At 42.0% G+C, this 27,585-nt stretch overlaps 3 protein-coding genes across 3 annotated transcripts in view; 1 reads left to right on the top strand and 2 right to left on the bottom strand.

Annotated features, from left to right (window-relative positions):
• The window catches only part of LOC135484209 (TALPID3 protein-like), a 45,118-nt gene extending 42,872 nt beyond the window's left edge, over nt 1-2,246 (top strand). The window contains exons 25-27 of the mRNA XM_064765450.1: nt 107-220; nt 501-758; nt 1,065-2,246. Coding sequence (XP_064621520.1) covers nt 107-220; nt 501-758; nt 1,065-1,495 — 803 coding nt within the window. The 3' untranslated portion in view covers nt 1,496-2,246. The remainder of the gene's footprint in view (nt 1-106; nt 221-500; nt 759-1,064) is intronic.
• Nucleotides 2,247-7,627: 5,381 nt separating this feature from the next.
• On the bottom strand, nt 7,628-13,584 carry LOC135485080 (uncharacterized). The gene is made up of 5 exons (XM_064766811.1): nt 13,527-13,584; nt 13,339-13,419; nt 10,385-10,439; nt 8,463-8,580; nt 7,628-8,149 (listed from the first exon to the last, which is right to left on the bottom strand). The coding sequence occupies exons 2-5, from the start codon at nt 13,384-13,386 to the stop codon at nt 7,819-7,821; spliced, it is 552 nt and encodes a 183-aa protein (XP_064622881.1). The 5' UTR covers nt 13,387-13,419; nt 13,527-13,584; the 3' UTR covers nt 7,628-7,818.
• A 3,743-nt stretch (nt 13,585-17,327) lies between these two features.
• LOC135484208 (microtubule-associated proteins 1A/1B light chain 3C-like) lies at nt 17,328-26,356 on the bottom strand. Its single transcript, XM_064765448.1, has 4 exons — nt 26,233-26,356; nt 25,845-25,900; nt 25,213-25,319; nt 17,328-21,592 (listed from the first exon to the last, which is right to left on the bottom strand). Exons 1-4 carry the CDS (start codon nt 26,288-26,290, stop codon nt 21,433-21,435), a joined length of 381 nt encoding a protein of 126 aa, XP_064621518.1. The 5' UTR covers nt 26,291-26,356; the 3' UTR covers nt 17,328-21,432.
• Nucleotides 26,357-27,585: the final 1,229 nt, after the last annotated feature.

The following is a 27,585-nucleotide window of genomic DNA, read 5'->3' as shown; positions in this document are numbered from 1 at the left end:
GAAGTCAGTATTGACTCAGCAATGTTTTCAATCATGATATTTACTTTACAAATGAAAGCTTGGTACTAAAATGTATAATAATATTCTACCCAATTTTTAATTGCAGGGGAAGATCATGATGATACAAGGTCACTGAGGCTAGCTGATCTCCATCTGTCTCAAGGAGAAGTCACCCCTGCTATGAAACTTCATCCAAGTGCCCACTCAACTCCTGCACAAGGTAAAGCATACAGAGCCTTTGGCTGACTAAAAGGATGTATTAAAAAGTGACTCTTATTGTGTAACTCTGCAGCTACTCTGGACCCTTCTCTTGGGCTGGTACAGAATAATGTACCCGTGTATGTAAGAGTGGCCTAGAGAAGATCCCACAGTGGCACCCTCATGGGCTTCATACATGTTGTACTGTTCTAAAGAACTTGTCTGGGCATCAGGACATTTGAAATTATTTCCTAAAGCTTAATTCTTGACTGCCATGATGTCCCTTTCCTACTCATTTACAGACAGGAGAACCCCACCTCAGCCCAACCGTCAGTCACCATTACGTAAATCCACGCCAAGTCCTGAGATCCCTCAGGATTTGAATGCCTCAGGTGCAAGGATTATCCAAGTGAGAAGTAGCATCCAGGACAGCCCAGAGAGTACCAAAGGAGAACGATCACCCAGCCCAACAGATAAACGAGCAAGCAGGGCTGTCAGTGGTCAATTCAAAACATCAAAGGAAGGTGAAGGCATGAAAAATGTGTCTGGAAGTGGTCAAGGTGAGTGATAAATTTCTAAAGGACTGATGGCGATATCAGTAATGTTGTAAAACATAATTGGGACATACCAAGACTCTAAGACAGAAGAGGAGGATTCTTGTACAAGATTAGGTTACAAGTTACAAGGAGGATCTTCGCATGTAACCGACAAATGTCTTTGTCAATTATAATTTGATGTCATTTTGACTTAGAGCAATTGCCAGAGGGTGATGAAATCAAAATGTCGATGATGGTATTGATGTAGTAATTGACTCGATTTTTAGTTGACAATTTCACTCATTGAGTTTGTTTTCTTCATTCTTACAGTCCTTGGTACCTATCCTACCGTAAGCGAAGGAATGAGGACTGGTACGTTCACCCCTGATCAACTGAACATGGAGGGCCTCTTGCAGTCTGGCTACCTTACACAAACCATCACAGACTCTGAAGCTGGGCAGAGTGGTCAGTTTGGTGGCACACTTGAGGGGACAGGAGATTTTGGCCCGAATCATCTGCAAGCAAGTGGTACCCTTGGTCAATCTACGTCCTTGGGACAGTATACGGGTAGTCTTAACAGAACAGATGAGGAATCGGGCAGCGCTAGTCGCAGTAGCCCTGATCGCCCTAAGCCAGCAGATCGACCTCGTGCCCAAGGACCAAGAGTCGTCAATGTCACCATGCCAACAGCTCAGGAAACGGAGACGGAGACCAATGAGGATATCTCTGAAATTTCACTCGGAGGAACAGGAGAGTGGTAGAATGACTGTGTTCAGATAATTCTCTGTTGAAGTAGGAGCTTGGGAGGCTTGATTTCACCTGCAGGGGATTACCTCTTAAACAAAATGAGTAACTATACTGACCTCGATAGATGCTACCGTTGGTGTTCTTTTTTAGCTTGTTTTAAGCTTTGTGAAGGTGTTTTAATGTAGAGCTCAATTCACTGCCTAATTGCAATAAAAGTATCTCCTGCTCTTGAAGGAATCAACCCCTTTATCCCTTGTTTTATAACATGGTGAACATGTTTTATTATGGTGAACATGTAAATAGCATAATCGAATTATACATGCATTGTGATTGCTTTAAGATGTTACAAAATGAGAATATGAATTTGAAACAGAGTGAATGTGTATGTTAGTTGCAGAGCATGTGACAATTTTTTCCTTTTGCTGAAGTAAAACCAAACACTTTGCCTGCCAAAGCCATCATTAGTTTTTAGTTTTTTTCGAAGCCCAACATCAACTCTTTAGAGATCTGGTGTTTTTAATGGTGAAAAGCCATTTCGTTCCTGAACAGTTCAATAGGAAAGAGATAGAAATTTGGGGTTACCGGGTATCCCAGAATGTGTTTGGCCGACAAAGTGTTAAAAAGTTCTTCTATGATATCTGAATTTGTGATGAAAATCTACTTAAAATGCATTCCTCTTGTAAACTTGTTAAATTTGTACAGAGAAAGGCTGGGTAAGCTGGGCTTCCCATATTTTCTATTTTGTAATACTATGCAAGTTGCTGTACATGTATATGTTTTCTAGATTTATAGAATAAAATGAACAGCTACTATGACAATGACATCAGTCTCCTGTTTTCCTTTCTATTTGACATGCTACAACGCCATGTGAAATGCATTGCGCTTGAAGCTGTGGATGATTCCATAGTCTATAACAGTGCAGTTCTGTTGACTCCCTCTAAAACTTATAATTATGACCACACCACCATGTTGTAGGGTGGTCAATATTGTTTTTAATCAGGATTTTTCTCTACCACTTTCAATTCAAGTGCGTTTCAGTAAAAACCACTGCACAGGGGATATCCTTCGGACCTAATCGAAGGTGCTATGGTGAAGGCTAGAAGGCAAGACAGACACAGTCTCCTCTACCCTACATGGCCCCAGACGCACACCGCCAGCGAAGGTGAACCATTCTACTTTATCACAACCTTTGCTCCAGGCTTCACTGTTCCCAGTAATATCATCACTGTCCTCGCCAAGGGTCTGAAATTTTGTCCAACTCCAGGCGAACCTTGCCTCGGCGAGATTCGCAGGGATCTGGACAAATTTCACCTCAGCCTACGACGACTGGCTTTCTTTCACAATCAGAACCCCGACTCGGACCCCTTCAACACAGATGATGACCCTCTGCACAAGTTTAAAAACCCATCGAAATGGAAACCCATGGGCCCCCAGCCCTGGAAGGTTTTACGATGCAGAATAAAATGCAACTAGCGAGACTCCCAACCCAGAGACCGCATGAGGACAACCCCACCACCGGTGAGCGCAGGGCTTTGACTAAACTAACCTCTTGCCTAATGTCGTCATCAAACCAGCAGATAAGGGCTCAGCAGTAGTTCTTTTAACAAGGACCGATTACGTCAAGGAAGCCGAAAAACAATTAAGCAACCTGGTCCATTACCAACCCCAAAACACGGACCTCACCTTCAACCACCATTCGGAGGTCATCCTCACTGTCGGAGCCATGGCAGCGAGAGGGGAAATTAGTGAGAAGTGCAAATCATACTTGTGCGTCAGGAAACCTCGCACACCAAACTTCTACTTGCTTCCAAAAATTCACAAAGGAATCACTCCCCCACCGGGCAGACCCATTATGTCCGCCAATGACAGTCCAACAGAAAGAATATCACAATTTGTGGACGTCTTCCTTCAACCCCAAGTTAAAGACACCAGATCTTTCATTAAGGACACTACCCATTTCCTCCAGAAACTAGAGGATGTCGGACCTCTCCCTGATAACGCTCTCTTAGTGACGCTGGATGTGACACCACCTATATACTATTAATACACCGCATCTCATTGGAAAGAGAGCAGTGGCAAAACTCCTTGCGTCGAAAAGACGGAACGCGTCACAACCATCCAACCAATCACTCATCCAACTCTTGGATATGGTTCTCACCAAAAACAACTTCGTTTTTGATGGCAAACATTACCTACAGATCTCGGGCACGACAATGGGCAGCAAGGCAGCACCAAGCTCTGCCAACCTCTTCATGGCCGACTTCGAAGAGACACACGTGTACACTTACGCGTCACAACCACTACTATATATATGTACGTTTCATCGACGACATTTTTCTTATCTGGACACACTCCAGAATACCAAGCATTAAGTTCACTGCCGAGATCTCAGACAAACAGGTCAGCTTCCTTAATACCATGTGACAATTGTGACTGGACTATACGCCAAACCAACCGACTCTCACAACTACATGTTGTAAAACTCGGCGCACCCACTTTCATGCAAAAGGGGCAAACCGTATGGTCAATTCCTCCGCATCAGACGCATATGTTGTCCAGTGGAGGATTACGATTCCCATTCCATAGAACTAGGGGGTCACTTCCTAAGAAGGGGATATCCTTCGGACGAAATCGAAGGTGCTATTTTGAAGGCTAGAAGGCAAGACAGACACAGTCTCCTCTACCCTACACGGCCCCAGACGCACACCGCCAGCGAAGGTGAACCAGCATTCTACTTTATCACAACCTTTGCTCCAGGCTTCACTGGTTCCAGTAATATCATAAAAGAAAACTGGGACTACCTTGCTAGATCCAAAACCACACAGATGGTCCACCGAACCCCCATAATTTTTGGCCACAGGAGACCCAAAAACCTGAGGGACTTGTTAGTAAGGGCGAAACTGCCCCCTCCTCAGGGGATGCGGCCAGGGACTATTGGCCCCACCCCCCGACATCCAACAAGATCAGGGTACCTCTCTTCCTGGAAGGGGGACACCCCCACCCCCCCCCCCCCCCCAGAGGATAGGGTGCACTAGAGCGTCGTGTAGATACTGTATCCGTCTCGACACCTCCGGCTCTATTCGCAGCCACGTCACGTCCAGGGCATATACAACCAGTCACACACCATTTTGGATTTGCTGTCTCCACTGAAAAGACAGCCAGTCGCAGCAGGTGCGATTTTCAGTGCACAGACCTTCCTATCATTCACCCATGACCCCCGTGTATGTACATCATCTTCTTGGTATCTGTCGAGGATCAATGAGACGCCGAAACCGTGAATTTCCCCTAACGGGTACAGGCTAGCAACCAGCGACCATGTGCATCACCCCTTAACAACCACAAGGTATAACATTGTCCGCGATTCCGTCACAGCCCGTACCGCAACCTCGGCGGCTGCACAGATGGGCACGAAAAGTAGCGATCAGGATGACTATCGGTCTCTAAATAGATTAAAAGGAGACTGTAAAACCATATTATTTTGCTCCCAAGCAGATGTTATTGTCGTGGTAGAGATCACTCACAACCAACCCTTTATTGGAGTACTCAATGTAATTGAAAGCGAAATCCTCCAAAAGATCTTGTGACTGTCCTTGCTTGGATATCTTGTGCATGGGGATGCCAGTTGTGGAATCTTCCACCCAGCAAACTGTGCATGCAAGTTGTCGCAAAATGATAATCGTGGATCTAAAATGAGAACCCAGAAGATGAAAAATCTATGTGACTCACTTTTGCTTGAGCTGTTCAACCTGATTGGAGACTTCTCGTGGTTTCTGCACGGACTGCTTCGCCAGCTCGAGGGCCTCTTTTGATGTCTTGAGAACTTCGTCTGCAACCACCACGATGGCCTTTGAGGACTTCTCTTGCCTAAAAGAATAACACACAGCTAAGTTTTGCTCCGACTATCGCATGTTCTGTGCAGCAACAGCTTCTGACCTTCACGCTTCAAACTACCATTGGTAACAGAAGCTGTCAATGGTCAAGTTCGATGCGGCAAATAGGAGAGGGTCACTGAGTCAACATATTGTCTTTTTTTGTTAGTGTTATAGTCATCACATAAAACTGGTCCTGGATCTAAGTGCTCCAGATGGCTAGAACTCCTCCCTCATGGCTGCTAGTTAAGGGCATTTTGGACACTCTGTCGTATGTCACATCCTTCGAAGTACAAGGGACACACGATCTGCACCCTCGCAAGACGAGTTGCCCATACCAGGTAATGCCAAATCAGTTACCCCCAAGACTAACACTGGAGGAACAGGGTTGTCCGCTTCACTGCCCATACTTCTGTTGGGGGCTCCCAGCAGTTTGAAAGTCCTGTGAATGTATTAGTGTATTTTTCTCTCAAGGAGCTGCATTGGACACTGTGAGGTGTCACATCCTTCGAACTAAAGGGACACAGCTCATGTGCCCTTATCAAATAGCACTTGAGGTTAGTTATAGCTCAGTTTGTTGTCTCGTATCAGGTACCACCCAAGAAGTACTCAAGTGGTGTTCGAGGAGATAATATGAATAAACACCAGCAAATGCTTTGTCTTCAAGTGACGATTGCGGTTTACCAGTTACTCTAAGCACGGGTTACTCTGGGCAGAGATGGGGTGTCAGTGTCACTCTCAAGAGCGTACAGCGGACTATCTGCAGGATGCCTCATCCAATACTAAAGAGACAGGGCTTTTAGTACCTCTGTAGGGATAACCATACATCGTAAGGATAGGATACAACACAAGTTTGAATGCCCTGGAATAATTCGCGTCTCTTTACGAGACTAAATCGGACGCTCTGTAATGTCACATCCTTCGAACTCCAGGGACTCATAGATACACACATTGAGCGCCAGTTATTTTCCGTGAGTAATGGAGAAATGGGACTTCGTCAGTAAAAAATTTTTATCTAGGCAGATTTCGCAAGCCCTCACGAGCGAAGATGTATGAAAGATGGTCTGTGGTGTCATGAAATCCTGCTTAAGTTCAGTTACGCGATATTCGTAAATCGGCTCAATCATTGATACCATGACTATACAGATATAGGAAACCAGACAGAGCTCTTCAGAACTGTCGTCATACATAGACGTTGGTCTACGCAAGGCTTGGAAAAAACTGTCTCTTCTTCTCGATGGTCAACTGCTTACATACAAGTTGGCTATCTCATTCGGGGTTGAAACGGGATGCAAATTAAGTTACGGTACAGACTCTGGGCTATTTCGTCCCTGACCGCAGGCGTGAGGTATTTTTGGTGAAGAAGGTGCATTTGGTAAGTGCATAAATCTCACTTTTCGAGAGTGTCCCCCACGCTGAGAGACCGAAGGACAAGAGACAAAGGCTGATGATATGTTATTCTGGATTGAAACGGGATGCAAATTAAGTTACGGTACAGACTATGGGCTATTTCGTCCCTGTCCGCAGGCGTGAGGTATTTTGGTGAGGAAGGTGCATTTGGTATCGTTTGGTAAGTGCATAAATCTAACTTTTCGAGAGTGTCCCACGCTGAGAGACCGAAGGACAAGAGACAAAGCCTGATGATATGGCAACTTTTATTGGGCAAGTATATAATATATACTACAAAACTGAGAATAAGTGGCCGGCATGCATGCGGAATCAGAAAAGGCTGACCGTAAATTGTTGCACGTGAAGATAGTGTAGTGTGTTAATCGAACTTGTTGGGAGTGATCCTCACACTTATTGACCGAATGACAAGAGACGAAGTTTATGATATGACAACATTTATTTGGCAAGTACATACATATGAATAATGCAAAACTTGGAATACAATAACACAAGGTTGATACTACTGACGCCGCTTGAGCCGCTTGAGCAAGCGTGTCAAGGGATCAGATGTTCGGTCAGTGCGCATGCGGGGCATGGGATGGAGGGTGGTGCACTGCGAGTGTCGATAAGGTTGGGGGGGGGGGGGGGGCAAAGGCAAATGACAATAGTGACAATAGTGACAATAGCATAATAACAATTGAACAATGTACAAGTCGTAATTAACCGTGACCGCTTTCAAGGTGGCAAGAACTGATTGCTGACCAAAACAATGACATATTCTGTTAACACCAATGGAGCATTCTCTTGTACTGTATTTTAGCCCAAAACCGCCCAATCAAAATGGTGCAGAGACTCGATTGACGTTTATTGTCTTCAAGAGGAAATTGATCTCAAAACTGATATGGGCCTATAGTATAAATAATATCCTACCTAAAATATAGGCCTTCTGTTAAATTAGGCCTGCCTTAAGAAAAAAGAAAGAAAACCTACAACCAATTCCTCTTGAAAACAAATATGTCAATAAGGCTCATCCATGCACCATTTGAGTAAAACAACGTAGAAACACATTTTTGCTGTGATCAAGAAATAGCTCCATTGTTGTAATGTTGCACTTCTTGTGCTGTGAAATAGCTCAGATGCGATAAATGGATTGCCACATTGAAAAGGGAACACGAAAGAGCAATATTCTGGATCAGCGAGTACATAGATGAAGTGCTATTGATTTCAGGAATAAGCACATATTTTGCAAGGTTCACTTTTAACAAAGAGTACACTGTTCGATGTTTAATTTTCAAGGTCGAAAACCGGTGAGTGTCAACCCATTCTGAGCCAACAGCATGAATTACATCAAGAAAAGGGTCAATTCCGTTGGGAACTGCTGTTCCCTGATCATGGCTCTTGACTACTGGCCTGGAATAGAAAGGAAAGATTTAGATACCAAGAAACATTGAAATATACAATTTAAGAATTTGAAGTATTTGATCATTTTTCATGACGTTTTTTTTTAAAAATCTTCTATTATAGCATATCAGTAATATGTCTATACACATGTTTATGTCTGTGACAGCCTCATTGGCACTAATAAGATGAATCAATTAAATTGAATTGTCAGGCAATGGTGGTCAACCTGCCTCGGGTTTGTCCCAATATCAGTCACATGATGACGGACCTAAAGCCTCATTTCATCAACTGTAGCCAGCTTATCGAATTTTATCTCATTTACCTCAATTGTGTTCCACAAATCTGGCATCCTGAATATTTATCTCTCAGAAGTGGCCTCGGTCGCGTTGGCTCGATTCTTGGGACGGGACAGCGAAACCACACGAGATGGAGCAATCCACCTGAAAAAATTGGAGACAATTCGAATGCTGTTTCAGTGAACAATGGGCGATCTGTTCAGGAGACGTCTTTCAAATCGCCCATTGTTTAATAAACGAGAGCTGGACAGACAGTTCCAGCTACTCTTCGCAGATTTCCTTCTTCCAATGGATACATCGCGTTTTGTCTCGACCACACTTGCATAGCTATTTACTTTAAGGTCACGTGCAGGTCTTATTGGTAATTGCTGGAGTGAAACTTGGTACTGCGGGACAGACTTTCATGTCCACAAAACGCAATGTCACTGCTGGACTGATTTACAAGTCCACAAAACGCAGAATCTGACATGGACATCATTACCCCAGCAAGAACCCAATGTTACCCCACAAATAGGGCCGTTTATAATGTTTAAGACATGTTTATACAATAACGATGCTGAAGCTATTGCCTGCAGTGACCTTGCTAATGATTTTTATGTGGGAGGGGCCAGGGACCGTGACTATTGATAAAGTCCTCACGATATTGTATTCGTCAACAATGGGGCACAGACTTTCAGATATTTTCGTGACTGACCTATATTACCAGTACAGTCCAATATATATTTCTTTTTTTGACTGACCTCTATTACCAGTACAGACCAATATCATTCTATTCTTCGTGACCGACCTATATTACCAGTACAGTCCAATATAGATTTCATTTTTCGTGACTGACCTATATTACCAGTCCAGTCCAATATATATTTCTTTTTTTGACTGACCTCTATTACCAGTACAGTCCAATATCATTCTATTCTTCGTGACTGACCTATATTACCAGTACAGTCCAAGAGATACTATTTAGTCTGTATATTATTCTAGGGCTGGGGTGGGGGATGGGGAAATTCTCCAGTGACAAACTTTTTGATTGTCATTCTGGTAAAAAAAAAACACGTCCAAAGAAGAAATTTATTCTCTCAACTTTTAACAATGCTCGAAAAAAACTTAAAATGTTCAGACTATACCTGTGGATCTAAATATATATATCATCATTGAAATCCTCAGAGAAATTAAACCAAGACAAAAAAGGGTTCCATGCCCTTGGTTTCCATGTACCGCGAACGATGCTAACGATAGGATTTAGCTGACAGGATTTGGCCACATGAACCCCTCCCTGTCCAGAAGACGCGGGGGTCGTCAGATCAATTTGAAACCGCCATGGACATCACTTCTTCCCCCTCACAAGTCGGTCGCGATGACCTCCATGTGCAAACCATTTTGGCTGTGGATGCCCCTGGTAACCCATGTCGCCTAACCAGACATAGCGCGCTGCCTGACTAGAAGTTACCGCCTCTGAGACCCAGGGTTGAGACACTGGGGTCTGCCCCTAGCTGACAGGTGGCTGGAGATCCATATCATAGAGCATACCAACCGTACATAACCGGCTGGACTGGTACACCCTATCAGGCTCAGACTCCCCAACGGAGTCTATTGAGCGCAGCCGCAGCGCCAGTTGATATGGATGGATTTACGTCGTCAAATAACTGTCGACCTGATGAGCATTCGTTCACGGTACATAGAGTTAATCGGGGTTGGGGGCGAAGAGACAAGACCAGGAACTCCTATGGGGTCGCGGGCGCAATGCAACCCGAGGAACGAGATGCACCCAAAGTACAAACTCGAAAATAACTGGCTCATCCTTCGCCATAGGTGTCAAGTATGTACCACTTATACAGACAGGCGTCATTAACGTTGGGTAACACCTCACAAGGAGCAATACCAAGCATTTTCAAGACCTCATATCTAGCGAAAAGGTGTGACAACAATGATAATATATCAGATCCAATACCAGTCCCTTGACCAAACCCAACCATTTCTTGAAAGTTCAAAGGACGTCGGGGCTTCTGAAAGAAAAAGTATTGGCCATGACAGCTACGGTAGATAGATCGAAGTGATAGATGGGCTAACTGTCTATCTGAAAAGGGCGGGTAACGATTTTTTTTCCTGAACCATTTGGGCACTATTGTGTGCATTTGTACAGGGACTTTCAGCCAATCAGATTTCGACAAATACATGACGTCAGAAGTCTTAGAAACTTTAGAGCAGTTGGTAGAGCGCTCGTCAGAAATGGTAGAATACGATGTTCGATCCAAAGGTCGTGAGTTCGAATCCGGTTGTGGACAACATTTTTCTTTTTCTTTTTTACTCTTTATATTTTATTTTTATAACGCGTTTCTTTTCCCGTTATTTAGATTTTAGAGATTTTAGTTATTTCTGTTGCCTGCAACATACCTACAGAAAGGACCATAACAATAGCCCATCTCCAAGATCCAAGGAATAGTCCTTCAGATATCATATTGAGCATGAATATACAATGAGACTTGTCTCATGTGAATGTTCTTCCTCCAGTAGGAATATGTTTCTCTGCAATGAGACTTGTCTTTCAAAACTGCCTCGTGTGTATGGTCTTCCCCCAGTATATTTTGATACTGTATGCTTCAAATTTGATTGACAAGCACAAAACAATACAAGCTTACTTCTAAATTTCACGATGACGCCCCGATGACGACACAGATTTATCGGATTCTGATTGGCTGAGAACCTGTGTACAAATGTACACTGCACTGCCCGAAAGGTTCAGGAAAAAGAATTCGCGGGCGGGCGATTAAGCAGGCGCATACAGTTAGATATTAAAATGGTAACAAAATGGCCGACATTTATCTTCGCACACCATCTTTATACTTGTATAGGAGCTATAGGTAAAACCCAATGGTGACGAGATTATTACTGCTCCCGAAAGAGATTTTAAGTGGCCTAAGTCTTTTGTTTGCTGCTGGTTTGCTACAGCTTTCAGCAGCTTCCTACCGACGGCACAAGAATATCTTTGAAAGCCACCACGTGACCGCAGGGCCAATGCATTGGTGTCATTATTCACATTTATCATCTTCGTGACCACGCGAAAACATACTTAATTAGCTGACATGCATGCGTAAAAACCCAAACGACAAAGATAGAAAACACAAACGCCCGACCACCAAAAGACAAACTGCACTTGAAACATGATAAGACACCCAGCGACAGGTCTCACTTGACTGCACAAACACAAGTTCATTGACGAGTCAGGTCACAGAGAAATAAAAAAATAAAAAAATATTCCTCGAGCGGGTTCGAACTCGGAACCCTCGCCACTTCATCCTTTCCGTCTTTTCTATTTTGGCCGTTAGGGTTTTTATGCATGCATGTCAGCTTTAAAGGGACAACCTGGGCGTGGGATTTCCCTGGCCAGGAGGATAATACCTCTGCTTGTCACCATGCGCCGCCACTTATCTCAAATGACGATTTTCGCCAGTGTGCGAGGCAGTTTTGGACATGACCTGTGAAATTCAGGCAGGCCTAAGGTTACACCCAGTTTTTGTGCACTGTTTATTGCAGTTCAATGATGTATTTCAATTTTCCTGCTTGGACTGAGAAGTCACGGTTCTACTGGAAGCCATTTTTGTACGAAAAACCACCATATTTCATGCCACAGTTGTCCATTTAATACCACTGAATACAAGAGGGGGTAGGCCTATCACTAAACCATGGTCATTTCATAACACAAGCCTGGGAACAACTGGCAGGGTTTATCAAAGCTCTGGGATGCTGATCTCCGATTGATCCTCGATTGTCGCACAGTTGGCAGCACAGAGGTGAAACGAGACGATTGGTGATCACTAAATCCTAAAGGCTAGAGGGAGGTAATTATATGATCTCCAATGACGTCATCGGGTCGGGCGGTGGAGACCATAATTACCTCCCTCTAGCCTTTAGGATTTAGTGATCACCGAGACGATTGGTAATTTCTGCCATGTCTTCATGTAAATGTCTCTGAACTACTTCGATTGTATGCCTTATCTTTCTGATCCGGTCAAGGCCCTCATCATACATATCACATATCACAATATCAAAAACTGATTGGTTCAGAGATAGAATGTGTTATGAGCACGGGACACATTGCGCCAAGCACGTGGCGTGTGACGTCATCAAACATGGCAGACATGACCGATCGTCTCATTTTCTTGCTGCCAGAACGATATAGTACCATAGATAGGGTATCGGCTAACAGTGTCCTCCATTCAAAGGTCAGCTGAGCCGAGTGTGGAAATATTCAGAACAGCAGTGGCGGATTTAGGGGTCCCGCATGAGTCATCCCTCTTTGATATTTTATGCAAGTATCAATTCGTTTCTTGTACCCCCCGCCCCCCCCCCCCCCCTCCTCAAGGGTAGTTAAGCTATCACCACTAATCTTTGCCGATGCTTGAGTAGTATTTATTTTTCCTTTAGTGAAAATTTGGCGAAGCTGGAAAGAATAAGGATGCTAATGTGTCGATGTCTTGTCGAACATACAGCCTTACCCAGTAAAATTAGTTCGGTTACTTTATATGACGGTGATAACTGATATATTGTTGATGGTGATGTCTTGACGAAAGAAAAAGTAGCATTGGTGAAAAAAGGGTTATGCTTGAGCCTTAAGATGTCGTTATAGGGTGATAAGGTGTCGTACCCTTGAGGAGGGGGGGGGGGGGGGGGTACAAGACACGAATTGATACTTGCATTAGGGCACCTCTCCTCAAGAACCCTCCCCCTCATTTTCAGGATTGCACCTTCGGCTCTATCATGAGTTCTCATTGGTGGGGCAGCGCCCCCCCCCCCCCCCGCTTCTTTACCAAATTTTTGGATCCGCCACTGCTGCAGAGATGAGAAGTTTCAAAAGAATACATGTATGTGTGATCAAGGAAGTTTCGATAGAGAAAAATAACTCACCATGGTGGTGTTCACGTCGTATCTTGTGATAAACCGGTTGGGCAGCATTGGGTGTGCTGGACAGGACAACGTGTCTGGCGTCTGCAAGAAATGAAAATGATAAGATAAGATTGTACATGTACATTGTATCAGACAATAGTCGCAAAATTTGGGGAGAAAAAGTTGTGAAGAAATCAGGCTGAACTCACCAATGTTGAACCAGTGCTTCGACTTGGCGTCGACACAACTGAACGCTTGTGTTCCCAAAACCGGTCTGTCAGACCAGGAGCACAGCCAAATTCAACGCCCCGTATTGAGTACGTTACGTCAGAGAGGTTACCAAACCACTCATCTATTCAAATTGTGATTTTCAATCAAATTCATTGACCCATACACGAAAATGCTCACGATTTAAAGCTGATTGGTCAAATACTGAGGTCACGGTCGGATGAACAGGAGTCGGACAACAAGTGACATAACTGCGCGGAAACTTGGCTTTTGTGGTATTTTTAAACGAGTCTACGTGACGTAACATGATTGTTGAAATTTATAGCCAGTAGTATTCACACATGGCCAATTTTTTTAAATTCAAGTTCAAGTTTGCGCACCGAGCGATTGAAAGTGGTCCGTTTTCGCGTACGTTGGGTGCGCTCAGATGAATTGATAGCTTATTCTGCTCCGCCTGTCTAGCTGAGAGTTATGGCTGGTCAAATCGTGTTTTTTTCCCACCACGATCAGCTAGCTAGCAGCCATCAGGCTATATCAATGGCAGGTGTCTGTTCTGCGAATGAGAAATGCCGCGAACGAGACGTCGATTGCTCTGGTGACGTCATCGAGTGATGGTGGAAATGCCGATGGAGCGCCACGACACAGATAAAGAGGGACTTTATGATTGACGTCATGAGCCATTGACCATTCACACAAGTAGATTTATTCACACCGTCGCCACTGAAGTGCGGGTGTTGGACATCATGTATTTAAAAATCGTCTGCTAGGACATACAGTTCACTAGAGCCTGCTCTTTACATATTAAGGGCGAAACTGCCCCCTCCTCAGGGGATGCGGCCAGGGACTATTGGTCCCACCCCCGACATCCAACTAGATCAGGGTGTCAATACCTCTCTTCCTGGAAGGGGGACACACCACCCCCCCCCCCCCCCCCCCCCCCCCCCCCCCCCCCCCCCCAGTGACTAGGGTGCACTAGAGCGTCGTGTAGATACTGTATCCGTCTCGACACCTCCGGCTCTATTCGCAGCCACGTCACGTCCAGGACATATACAACCAGTCACACACCATTTGTCTCTTGGACTTGCTGTCTCCACAGCCAGTCGCAGCAGGTTCGATTGTCACTGCACAGACCTTCCTGTCATTCACCCATGACCCCCGTGTATGTACATCATCTTCTTGTGTCGAGACGCCGAAACCGTGAATTTCCACTAACGTGTGCAGGCTAGCAACCAGTGACCATGTGCATCACCCCCTAACAACCACCTTTTGCCGGGACGACACGTCACAACCTAGTGACGTCACAACAATGTCGCAACCCGTCTCGTCGTCTCGTCCGCAATAGACTGACGCCAGCTCCAACAAACCCACGCAGTGAACAGATCCTGCTCTGACAACAACGTCAGTCCACGATCATACCCGATTCAGAGTAGTCGTTCTTGGACACATCTCTCCTTATTTCGTCCTCTACCCTTGGAGACAATGTGTATCTAATTTACCTCCAGGCGGGAAAGGAATCTTAAACTGGAACAGGACTTGTCAGCCATATTTTACCCTACATATAATGAACATGTCATTCAAACTGTAACACCCCATATGGCAATCCCCATCTTCCCTTTCATTCCACCTATGGCTGTGTTGGTCGCACCAGAGTCTTTCAAATGAATTTTGAAAGACTGGTCGCACCCAGGAGTGGCCAGGTGGTGTGCTCATCAATTCACTTTAATACATTTGCCAATTCTAGTATTTATCTTCCTCTCGTAGACTTAGCAAGGGAAACCCTGATTGTCTTTCGTACGGGTCGTAAGTGCCGACACATATAGTTTAAAGAATGAGGCAAACGAGGCCATAATCTATAGACTATGTTCAAACTGGCAATCGGTTAGTGAGTCTGACACCAGATCACAAACGAGATCGAAACCACGCGGTTCTTGCCTGCATACCAACAGCAAAAAAGCATTGTCCTCGGGTCCTCATGACTCTCCTGTACGATTGATTGAACGACATCATAAAATCTGAACCTCGTACGCAATCGGCAATGTTGATATTCATACAGGAGAAAAACCATCACGTCGACTGCGGCACCAGTGTCGTGGCCGGGTGTTTGTTTCGGATACATAAAGTGGCTAGCCACATGGGAAAGAACTTTTTGCTCTGATCCATGATTTGGTTATAGAGCAGAGTCTTTCAAAAGGATGCATGGTGATATAAACAATAAAGAAACCATCGACAGATCAAGATGTACAGCTATAGAAACTAAAAAGCAATTGATAGGTCAAGGCGCAGAGGCGCATAGTTACAGGAGTTCAGAACCCGTTAACAACTCATGCCACCCGTGTAGTGCATGCAGCTGCTCCAGCAACATCTATATATGCAACCGACATAATTTGTTATCCCTGCTGATCCCGTCTGTAACTTGTTCTCAATTCAACCGACCCAATTACATTGGGAACTGCAAATGAAATATCGACCTCATTGCATTCCCATGATTTGTTTGTGCTACTGTTCTCCATGCAATCGGGAATTAATACTGGAGGCAATGATCGACCTCATTGCATATGGAACAATAGACTTTGATGTTTCTGCTCCTCATCTCCAGGCATGATCGACCTGCTTGCTTAAGAAACAATTTTTTATGAAACAATTTTATTGTTTCTTAGCCTATTTAACATCAGCAATAGACACCACGTGCATTTCTCATCCAATATACTGGAAACAAGACTTTCATGAAACAATTTAAAAGTCTTTCTTCATTAGCCTATTTAGGCCTATCATTAACATCAGCAATGAAGGTGAAAACAGTCTGTACATACGTGGTGTACCACCCGCATTAGGTAAATGTGACCCGACATGACGAAACAAGTCGCATGTCGCTCCGAGCCACAGGTTGAGACGGACTGGTTGAGACGGACTGTACTGGTTGTACCTTAAACTTGGACAACAACAGTCCAACACAAGGAGCCGCGGTGGTGGTGTTGTGCATGCTCGAGCCTCTGACTAGTTTTCAAGAGGTTCCTCGTTCGATCCCCAATGTCAGCGTGAGACTCTAGGCAGGTCCTTGCCAAACTCCACCCAGGTCTTTCAATGGGTAGCAGTCTGAAATGCTCAGCTTGTAGTGCTGATTAATCAGCTCATCTGAGTTGTACTGAAATGTTTCAGCTCGGACTTGGCAACTAATGTAAAGAACTTCAAGAATATTAAACATACAAAGTGCTGTATAAGAATTTGCATTTGTTTTTTAAAATTTTGTTTATTAAACGTGCAGGAAGTCCGAAATTTGCGTCACAATCAGACAAGGTATAACATTGTCCGCGATTCCGTCACAGCCCGTACCGCAACCTCGGCGGCTGCACTACAGATGGGCACGAAGAGTAGCGATCAGGATGACTATCGGTCTCTAGATAGATTAAAAGGAGACTGTAAAACCATAGTAATAGCACATTAAATTTCGCCACGAGTAGTGAGCAACCCAGGACGACCGTCACACAGGTACAATCCGGACGCACTGGACCGGCCTCGTCCTGTCGCCCGGTACCCAATTAGGATGACGCAATGGACTGCCCACGGAGTCTACAAACTGCTGGCAGCTGTTACGCTCGTATTCCACCTTCAGGGACTGATGGTTGGCTTTCTCCACTTGCGCTCGAATTATCTATTCCATCAGGTTCTTACTTACCATGAGGAGTTTCAACACTTAAAAATGGGTTATAGTGTTGCTCTTATATGTGGAATTGAGGGAGGTCAGCATGATACTATAGATGGAAGTGAAAGAACGAAAGTTATACTTGTAAGAAAATACTTTATTTATTGACATGGGACTTAATAAAGTACATGACATTCATTTATCACAGTTTGTAATACTAATATCATCCAATTGTTCAGTTACATGATTTATTCACCCCCTTATCATACCCTTTTTTCATTGAGAAAAATTCTTGTTGGTCTACTCTCCATAACATCGTTCCCACCCATTGATAAATACTGCACATATGGCGCTATCATCATTACTACAATACTACAATCACCTGAACATGATCAATATGAAACAATACAGATCACACTGTGGATTTAGACGACTGTTGTTAAACATAAAGGCTGCAATCCTGTGCATCATGTGTTGTAGAGCAGGCCTGGGCTTTCAATGCAGGCTTGATTTACGGTCAGTAAATCCGATATCAGGCTGTGCCAGATAATGAAACAATTGATTGGGAAAAATACTGGAAGTGATTCATTGACATTTTTCTTGACTTTGTACACCATCCATCTATCACATTTTATGGCCATAATGAAGGCCCCCCCCTCCACCTTTGTAGCTGCCAATACCATTTGTGTCAAAATGTTTCAGCACATACCTCAAGCTCATAGCAGTTTCATTCTGCGTTTGGAAATGTCCAATTATCATTTACAAAGACATCTTTCTCAGATTTCATCTCCATTACATTTGGTGAAGAACAGGCTAATTGTGGCCTGCAATGATTTTCAGATATGTAACCTTACAGGTCCACACAAAAGTGAAACTATAGTTTTGAAATGCCTGCCCTCAAATGAACTTATTTGTCGTCAGTGATCAGCGACTCATTATAATGTCAAAGGTAAAAAGTCAAAGTGGAACATCTCGGGTCAGCAAGATAATTTAAGGTGACATTTGGATTAAGGATGTTTTCCAGGACACACTTGACCCCTAACAATGATCGTGCTATGACCCGTCCATGACGAAATCAAACTCAATTGTTTGAGAAGTTTCACGTTACTTTACAATTGAAATCAGTCACTTAAGCCCCAATTGCGCAAGTGAAGAAGAATTTTATTATACCTTGCATTCACAATCCCCAATGCACAGTCTGGCCTATACCTATGGCCTTGACCCACCAAGTGTTTGATATTACAAGACTGCTTCTTTGTATATGAGAAATTAGTGATACAAAGCAGAGGGAGCCTGGATGATACTCTCATGTATCATTCTTTTTAATAGTATAACTCCAGCAAAATGTGATTTCAAAAGAGAAAATGTGATTTAACTTGAAGGTAGCATACATCTGATTTTACACATATTTCTAAACACAAAATAGCCATATGATATAATAAAGACATGAAAATTAACCAAGACCCCCTGCTAAGAAGTCAGTCTTGAGGCTACACTACTGTTAAACCAGTCAGGAGCCGTTTCAGACATTGGGTGATATGAATAAAGACTAGCAATTGCTTTTACTGAAAACCCCATGTACATTTACACTAGGCCTTTCTGTACAAAACTGAAGTAAAAGCATTTACTAGTCTTTATTCATATCACCCATTATGCTGCCACCAAGAAAGTGGTGACAGCTCCTGACCGATTGAACAGTACACCCTACATCTGACAAAGGTAGTTTGAACAAAGTTGTAAATAAATAAAAATATTGAACTGTGATGAACTGATGACAAATGAACTAGAATATCTAAACTCATTGCAATTGAAATAATGAAAACAATAAAACGGATTCAGATGTCTTTGATTTAAAGAACAAAACCGAACAATCTCAAGACAACTATCATTGACTACTTATATAGTGGATGGTCCCCTCCGTACCAAATTCATATTTTCATTGTTAAAACAAACTTTTATACAGAATATACGGGCGTTTTTGCAAGCTTACATGTTACTTCTCCACGGTTTTGTCTAAGGCACAAATGGATTGCTGTGTGTGAGTGATTAATTTTTTAACCAAAACCCGCTCTTTCCACTGGAATGAACAGATTCACCTATAATTTTATTGACTCAGTTATGGGTTTATTTCCTAGATCTGCAATTGTTACAATTCCAAATAGGAAATAATGAACATAAAAAGTATGCCTGCAAAACCTCCACATTATCCAAGAAATAAAAAAAATACAAATTCCAGGCCACCTCAGATGACTCAGGGTCAGATGATTGATGGCACATCTGCGTTTCAAAACAGGCCGATGATTCAGCCATTGGTTTTAAAAATCGATCAGGTCATTGGTGCAGGTTTACATGTGCATGTTTCAGCCCAGTTGTCAATTGAAACAGCAATGGTCATAATCAGAAGGCAGAAATAACAAATGATTTGCAGTTCATAAAAGATGACAATTTACTTAGTCTGTTTCCAGGAAGAAGGATCTACAGAGCAAAATATTCTATAGATGAAATCAATGACCATTGGTATCTATAGCCATGCCCTTACAGTTACCGAACAACAGGATGGTAAATTTTCTCTGGGGAACATTCTACTATCAACTTACATTATGTAGATCACACCAATTGTGGTCCTGAAGTGGAGGGAAGTGAGAACATTTACATATCCTAATATTCAACACCTGCTCAAGAGCTTCAGGGCTTTAGATACAGAATGAAACCAAGAAATCAATAGGATTTACATGCATTTCAAAGCATTGCAACATACAGTATCAGGCCTAGAGTACACATACAGAATATCTATTCCTCACAATGACTGATATTTATAAAAGACTAGTACATACTTTTACTTTAAACTTCATGTACATTTACACTAGCCATCTCTGTAGAAAACTGTAGTAAAAGCACTTACTAGTCTTTATAAATATTAGCCATAGTATGTTTCTACAAACTTAGGGTACATGACAACAAATGAATTGTATCCCCAGCTGAAAACCTCTTGACGTATTTGAACAAGGTGAATTCATTCTCACACTTGCAACCATGGCGTTCTGTCTGTTTTTAAATAAGTCATTCATAGCAGACAAAAGTCAATGGCCGGATGGATACACTATAACACTCCCCAGACCCCCCCCCCCCAGCCCCCAGGTTTGATGATGACATGACCAAATCACATACATGTAACAAGTATGTAGTCTTCACCAAAGCAAGTGACAGTTCTATGCCAGAACTGCTAGGAGTCAAAATACACTCTAACTGCAAGTTTTTTCCAACTAAAAATGACCCAACCTGTTATAAGGTTATCAATATCTAGTTTGTATCAGTATTAGCCTGGCTTAAAGGCATTAGATATGATAAATTTAATCCCTGCACAGTCAAAATATTGCCAGTGTTATGAACAATTATTATCTAATCATCCTTTTTTTATTTCAACTACATTCAATGGCAGAATAAGACAGAATATGCAGTCCAAATTCACAATGATCATCCATAAATTTGTGTCACTGGCGCGTCACTGCAACCTCCAGTCAGCAATGTTGCTACAACATAAATGTTGACCAAAATCTTGGCAGAGTAGAACCTCTCTATTAAGGACAGCCTCGGGACTGACAAGCGCTGTCTTTAATAGAGAGGTGTCCTGATTAGAGCGGTCAAATCGAATGGAAACAACAAATTTTGAACCAAAAGTAGTGTCCTTAATAGAGAGGTTGTCCTTAGTAGAGAGGAGTCTGCTAAGGGAGGTTCCACTGTATAATGTTTGATACACTAATACAGAAGCTACCTTATCCCAACCCCTTATTGCACATTATTCATTTTCTTTCACAAAAAGAAACTGAAATGAATCAGAAGCAGAGTATTTTGCATTGACAATGTCCAACTGACATGAATTCAACCCGACACGTTTATCAGGGAAATTGCCTCTCAATCTTTTTTTCCAGAACCATGCAGCGTTCTCTCGATCCATGTCACAACCTGTGACCTCCACAATGAATGGCTTCTCATTACAGACCAGGTTTAAGTTCAACATGGGATTGAACTGAACATGACCAGCAGATTTAGGATTTTCCATCGCCGCTTCACCGACGACAGAGAAGACGGATAAAAACTTGACAAAAACCCTCCACGAAATAAATTACAAGGATGCATCACTTTCTGTCAAAGTGTACGTATGACGATCATACACAAACATACGAGATCCTTTCCATCCACATTTGTTCCAATCGCTGAATGCACAAATTTGTCCAAATCTTTTTCGGTCAACCAAACATTTCTTGTGATGCATAAGTCATATAAAGAAACCCGTCCTCATCACGGTCATCCTTGTAAACCTCCGCTAACGTTGTTGACATACTTGCTACACTTTTGTTGTTTACGATAAGGTAAAAAGCTTGATTGGCATTGAGAGACATTCGATTCCTAGAATGAGAAAGAGAGGAAACAAGATCAGTATTAATGTTTGTATAGAGCTCCAAAACACAAGTATTCATTTTATGTACTCATTAATAATACTTAAAACACTTAACACCCTCTTGACAAACAACAAAAGAAATGAGAATAAGTAAGGTGTAACTAAACAAATGACAAGTTCTCTAAACGATGACAAACTAGTTAGAATAGGAAATGACCAGGACATTACAAGGCTTTTTCTTATTTTTCAATGACAGGCCCTGATGATTTATCGTGCCTCAAAAACATCCTGTTTTCCATCCGAGGCCATCACTTGACCTTCAGACATGTATTTGACCTGGTAATTTCAGACCGGATCAGAATTTGATTCTGGCTATATTTAAATGTGCTTTCGAACATTTTTTTTTCAGGTAAAGTGATCTCGGCCTGGTACTGTCTAACTACAATGTATCTAGCCATTAAGTGTTATCATAGACAGTACTACAATGTATCTAGCCATTATGTGTTATCATCGATAGTTTTTGGTAAAAACACACTTTCTTGCATTGTGTATTTATCACTATCAGGCACATATCTCACCATTCTGGTGCATACCGTCACTACCCCTGAGAGATTTCAACATTATTGTGTCTTTTGTTTAAAAAAAGGGGTTAGAATCTTATAAGGGGCCAACTTAACTGCCTCCCTGATTCATACCAGAGGATTTAATAGTCCTGCACTTTTTTGGACCTTTTTCATTAATGAAATACAAATGAGTGTACGAACAAACAAACTGCACAAATAAGTTCAACAGGTTCTTGAACAGGATAAATTATCAATCAAATGTGACATTTATGATTGAAAGAGACATTGGACACACAATTGTCCAATAAATAAATGTCAACTTGTTAGTGGGTGATTTACCCTCCTTTACTTAATTGCACCAACCATACAGAACATGTTTTCCTATTTCTACTGAAGATAAGTATCTTTTCCCCAGAGTTACTGCTCTGAACCATCAGCAGTTGCTTTTCAATCACAACTGTCGATCAGGTGAGTAGAAAAGCACATTAGGTTCAGAGACCACTGATGGCTATTTAGGACTATCTCTATCTGTGAAATGACGAGTTATAATATGCATCTTATTATTTTTACATATCATATCTTCTGATAAAACAATAGTTTTTACTCTATTATCTACTTTCAAGATAAGCTCGAAGTCTTATCCAGTAAGCTGTTTGTCTAGCCAACACCAAGGTCAGAACTCAACTGACCAAATGAATGAGTACAGTCATCCTTTTAATGATCAAAGACAAAGCCAAACGGGACATGATTCAAACGACACCCCTTTGTCCCTGTTGATCTAATCATCCCTCCTCGCTGTCATAAATCCCAGCAAGGGAGGTCAGTCAGAGCACGTTACAGTGTTGCCCTAGGCCCAGCATGGATCATGAATGTGGTTAGTTCACAGAAGTTGTAGACATCATCCATTCATCAAGTCGATGTATTACTTGGCCACATCTTTTTTATGCTGTGAAAATATGTTTCATTCACAAAAAGACGAGATATTGTGACGTCAGTCATTTCAAATCGACAATCACGACAACAGATCATAACCAAGAAGGACTGTCTCACATAAAATTCCTCTAATTGGCTGCCCGAGGACAATCGGAATGAAATCAACAAGTGGGGTCATTGTGCGAGATGACATGACGTCATAATGATCAGACCAAGAGCACAGATGTCCCATTGTGAATGAATGGCAACAACTGAAAACCATGATAACCCATTGATTGGATATCTTTGTCAGCATTTATTGCAGAGACATGCTCGTACACAGAACATGTGGCACAGAAATGATTCAAATGATATAAAAGTTGTTGCGGCGCAACCATCAAAGGACAATTCTCTTTAGCTACCAGACAAACATTTTGGCACCTGGACAGATTCATGGAGTTGGTACCAGTAGGCCAAATGTTTTATTTCTATTCGAGCAACTGGACAGATTTTGCTGACAACCTGGTCAATGCTGAAAAGTCCAAACTGTGTTCAAATATGTTTACAGCACCCAGTCAAAGAAATTTGGAGTGGAGACCACTGCTGTCAGATCATGCTGCATGACATTGTGACATTGTGACAAGACAAACAAAAACTTAGTGATATATCAAAAGCTAGGACAGCTTACATGACTGTATCCTTGTAGAACAACCAATCAACAACCAGCAGGCCTAATTGACCTGCCCATTGTCACATCCTGAATTATATTTTTAATGATTTAGTATATCAACTTTTTCTGTTATTCTGATTCATTCATGTCATTGAGATCAACTGATGCCTTTCTTAAATACTTGACCTGGCTAGCCCACCAGACAAACTGAACAAGTTTGTTATTCTAACCTTGAGACTCTGATAGTGATACAATGAAGATCAATGAATATACCTTCATTCTTGTACTTCATACAATAAGTTCTATTGTAAAAGTTTAAAAAACAGACCTTGTAACCAGATAACTTTTTCTTCATAAGTTTTACAAGATTAAAAAAAACATCTTGAAAGTTAGATTTAAGTGACTGTTATATTAATAGTTGGCCTATCAAAAAAACAAGTCAAATATGACTGTCCAATTTTTCAAAAAAAGAAGTGTACAAAAAAGGTATTACTCCTTACAATACTTCAACCTGCTCTACGGTTGCTTTTTGAATACACATGTAAGCAGGAGCTTGAAGATTCTCCAATAAGTCTACATTAATCATACTGTCAATATCATACCATAATTTATTTGATTCTACCAACAGTGTATGACTCTGCTGATTCTACTAAAAACACCATATTTGTGGATTTTATAATAATCCACGCAAGCAATAATGCCCTGACTTGTTCATGTTGCACAGGCTGAATCAACAAAGTGCAGGTTATTACATGCCGAGTGATCATACATGAGATAAGTTCCCAGGAGAAATATTATGCAAAACTACACTGCATACATACATATACTAATGTTCAGTGGTCACCAGCAGTAGTTTGCCCTCCAGAGCCCCAAATGACGTTGACATATAGCATGAATGAATGGACTATTGATTTAAGTGACTAAGACAGTGAGCAAGTACCCACATGATCTATTCCTTACAAGTACAAACAGGGGAATCTCTGATATCCAACAGAAATAAAATATAACTCAAATATTTCTTGCCTGGGTGACAAATAATCACAGGGTTATTTTGAGGTCATTCCACGTAGGTTCTGCTCTAGATCATACATATATCTTAGAGTAGTCTCAAAGAGAAGGCAATACAACACCTTATAAGCCCAGGCAGACATCTATCATTATAATATTAATACCAATACTGTTCTTGAATTGAATCAAGTACTAGTGGGAGGCCTACATTATCAATAATAAGAACACGAATATGACTAATTTTAAGGAAGTCTTAGGCCTATTCACTTCAAAAGTAAAGGTTTAAAATAAATTTTCTGACTAATAAATCATCAAAATAAAGGCTTACATTTTCTCGAAAGTGATAACGATGTTGCAATGAATTTGTAAATCTACACAACACTATTGTAACCCCCCCCCCCCACACCATGAGTAACTGAAAAACCCAATGGAGGTATTTAATAAAATTTCACATCACATCTCCCATGATTCTTACCTGATTATCGTGACGAACTGTGACATTGTGAGTTCTTGTGGCACTAAAAATTTTGTTTTGTCTAAAATCGGAAGCTGTGTTTCTTTGTGGTATCGTTCTACTATGACCTGCAAATAGAAAAACAGGCAAACTATCAAGGACTGTCAAAGACATTGAGGAGTCCATTTCACCCCTAGGCCTACACAAGGTTTTCTTGGAGGCCAAGTGAGGTTCGTCTGCGATAGTTTCCGGAGTTGACCTCAATCAAAGTGATGTTAATATCTAAGCAGTGTAGACCCATACCAGTACGTCCTTTCTATAGCACTTGGGTATAACAAATAGAACCATTCTTCATTTGAACTTGAGAATAGCCCTTAACAAATTAAGGATTATACATTTAGTTCCTGGATACCCCGAACTCATGTAGGGGTCGAAATTTTTTCTTAGAAACACAAAGACTGGAGTAGAGCATGAACCTGTTCTAGCACATAGTTTTTGGGTCTGACAGCTTGGCCTACATACAACATCATGTCAATTATAATGGTCAGAAACGTATGGACATTATTCTAAGGCACAGCAGGGACTTTATGTCAGGGTCCCTATCATGTGGTTATCCCCCATTCCAATATTCCAAAAAAGGTCAAACTACTTACTGGAACTTTTGTTGGAAATTTTGCTCGGATTCCTGCAACTTCTTCTTTTCGGGTACCTGAAGATACAGAGAAAACATGAGCTTTATTCCGTGGTAAAACCTTCATACACTATGCAAGGGGAGGAGCATGTGTGACAACTTTGATTTCGGAGAGGTAACAGGGTACCCTCCCCACCTCCTGTGATAAAAAAGGCCCCATTTATAAGTTGTGAATATGTGCCCTACACTTAGGAAGACACACGTGGAACACTTATGGATCGGCAGGATCAGCTGATTGCTGACTTTCCCTTTAAACACACGTGCGCATACTAGAGGTGTATGATAAGGAAATACATTGTATGAAAAGAGTGAGGTAGAAAAGTGCATCTAATAATTCTGCGGATACTTACAGAAACTTTTCCTTTCTTTAAATGTCTTCCCATTGCTATTGTCATTATTGTCCGGCATTTCGACGAGATTTTAGGAAGCAGAAACAAATAAATCGATCACTGAAACTATCGCACAACCACCCACGGCAACTTTCCAAGTGAAACTAAACCTCCACAGATGTGACGTCACTGACACTTCTCGGAAAACCAGGCGACGATGATCAGCACGTCAGAATCGTCTACTATACCCATCTCTGTCCAACAGTGAAGTGGTTTACCCCAGGTCTTGACCCCAGGTCAAAAGTTTGATGTGATAATGAATTTATATTTCAAATAGAAGATTGGGGTTGTTCTTGGAAAGGACCTATTTGGCATTGTGATACTGGAGGCGGGACGGATGAGATACACTCTTAGTCTTGGTGCTGACAAATGCTTCATTTAAACTGAGAGATCTCCTGATTACTGAGGTCTAATTCAATAAAAATGACCAATTTTGGAAAAAATCAGAGAGGTTATGGAGAGGTCATTAATATATACTTCTCCCTCTATAAACCATTCATTTGACAGGATTTAGTTTTTTTTACAGTAGAGAATGTCTTAATATAATATGGCAGTATGGACACTTTTGAAATGTACCAAGGTGATATCATAGAAAAACTGACATGTGTCGGTAATGCATCCCTATTGTACCGAATTTAAGGAGAATGGGTTCCTTTTTTATAGGACAATGGCCATGCCTGGAATTGGCCCCAAATTTCACCCAAGCCATTGATGTCACCACCTGCCAGGAAACTAGGCCTTGACGTCACTCAGTGATAGGAAATATCTCATTGCTTCGAGGCTGTATCTGTGTCACTACATGTACCACTTAACATGTTAGGCATGAGGTAATGAGGGCATTCACTGGTGTTTTAATATGATGAGTAAAATTGATTGTACATGTAGAACAGACTCGCCTTTTTTTAACTCGAGTCAGGACAGTCATCTCCAGCACACTCCAGGCAATAATTTGCATCACACCCAGTTTCAAGTTAATAGGAATCACACCCTGGGCATTGAAGCAGCTTTTAAGGAACTTCAAGTCCAGCACACCAACAACACTTTTATGCACCTTAGGACAGGCCTCCTTTACAGGAAAATGGGAGCGTAACATACATGTACAATGTCGTTACAGGTCATTGTCACATCCTTGACTCAGTGAAGACAATGTCACTCTCAAGACTTGGCAAAGAAATTATTCCCCCCTGGACTGAGTGATCCAATACAACAGCGGAATTATGCATACATTAGCTAATACCTCACCTATCTTGGTGGCTTGGTCAGACAGCAGATAAGCCCAAGAAATAGAGCAATGGCTTGAGATTATCGCAAGAT

Source organism: Lineus longissimus, chromosome 3, assembly GCF_910592395.1.
Source record: "Lineus longissimus chromosome 3, tnLinLong1.2, whole genome shotgun sequence".
Taxonomy (NCBI): Eukaryota; Metazoa; Nemertea; class Pilidiophora; order Heteronemertea; family Lineidae; genus Lineus; species Lineus longissimus.
This window is presented reverse-complemented; position numbering and strand designations above follow the sequence as displayed.

Coding starts and splice junctions, on each gene's coding strand:
- LOC135485080 (XM_064766811.1), bottom strand. CDS start 13,386: ATGCTGCCCAACCGGTTTATCACAAGATACGACGTGAACACCACCATG. Junction 8,581..10,384: donor TGGGTTTGGTCAAGGGACTG/GTATTGGATCTG, acceptor CAATTTTTTCAG/GTGGATTGCTCCATCTCGTG. Junction 8,150..8,462: donor ATTTGTGGAACACAATTGAG/GTAAATGAGATA, acceptor TTTCTATTCCAG/GCCAGTAGTCAAGAGCCATG.
- LOC135484208 (XM_064765448.1), bottom strand. CDS start 26,290: ATGCCGGACAATAATGACAATAGCAATGGGAAGACATTTAAAGAAAGG. Junction 25,901..26,232: donor TAAAGAAAGGAAAAGTTTCT/GTAAGTATCCGC, acceptor CTGTATCTTCAG/GTACCCGAAAAGAAGAAGTT. Junction 25,320..25,844: donor AATTTCCAACAAAAGTTCCA/GTAAGTAGTTTG, acceptor TTCTATTTGCAG/GTCATAGTAGAACGATACCA.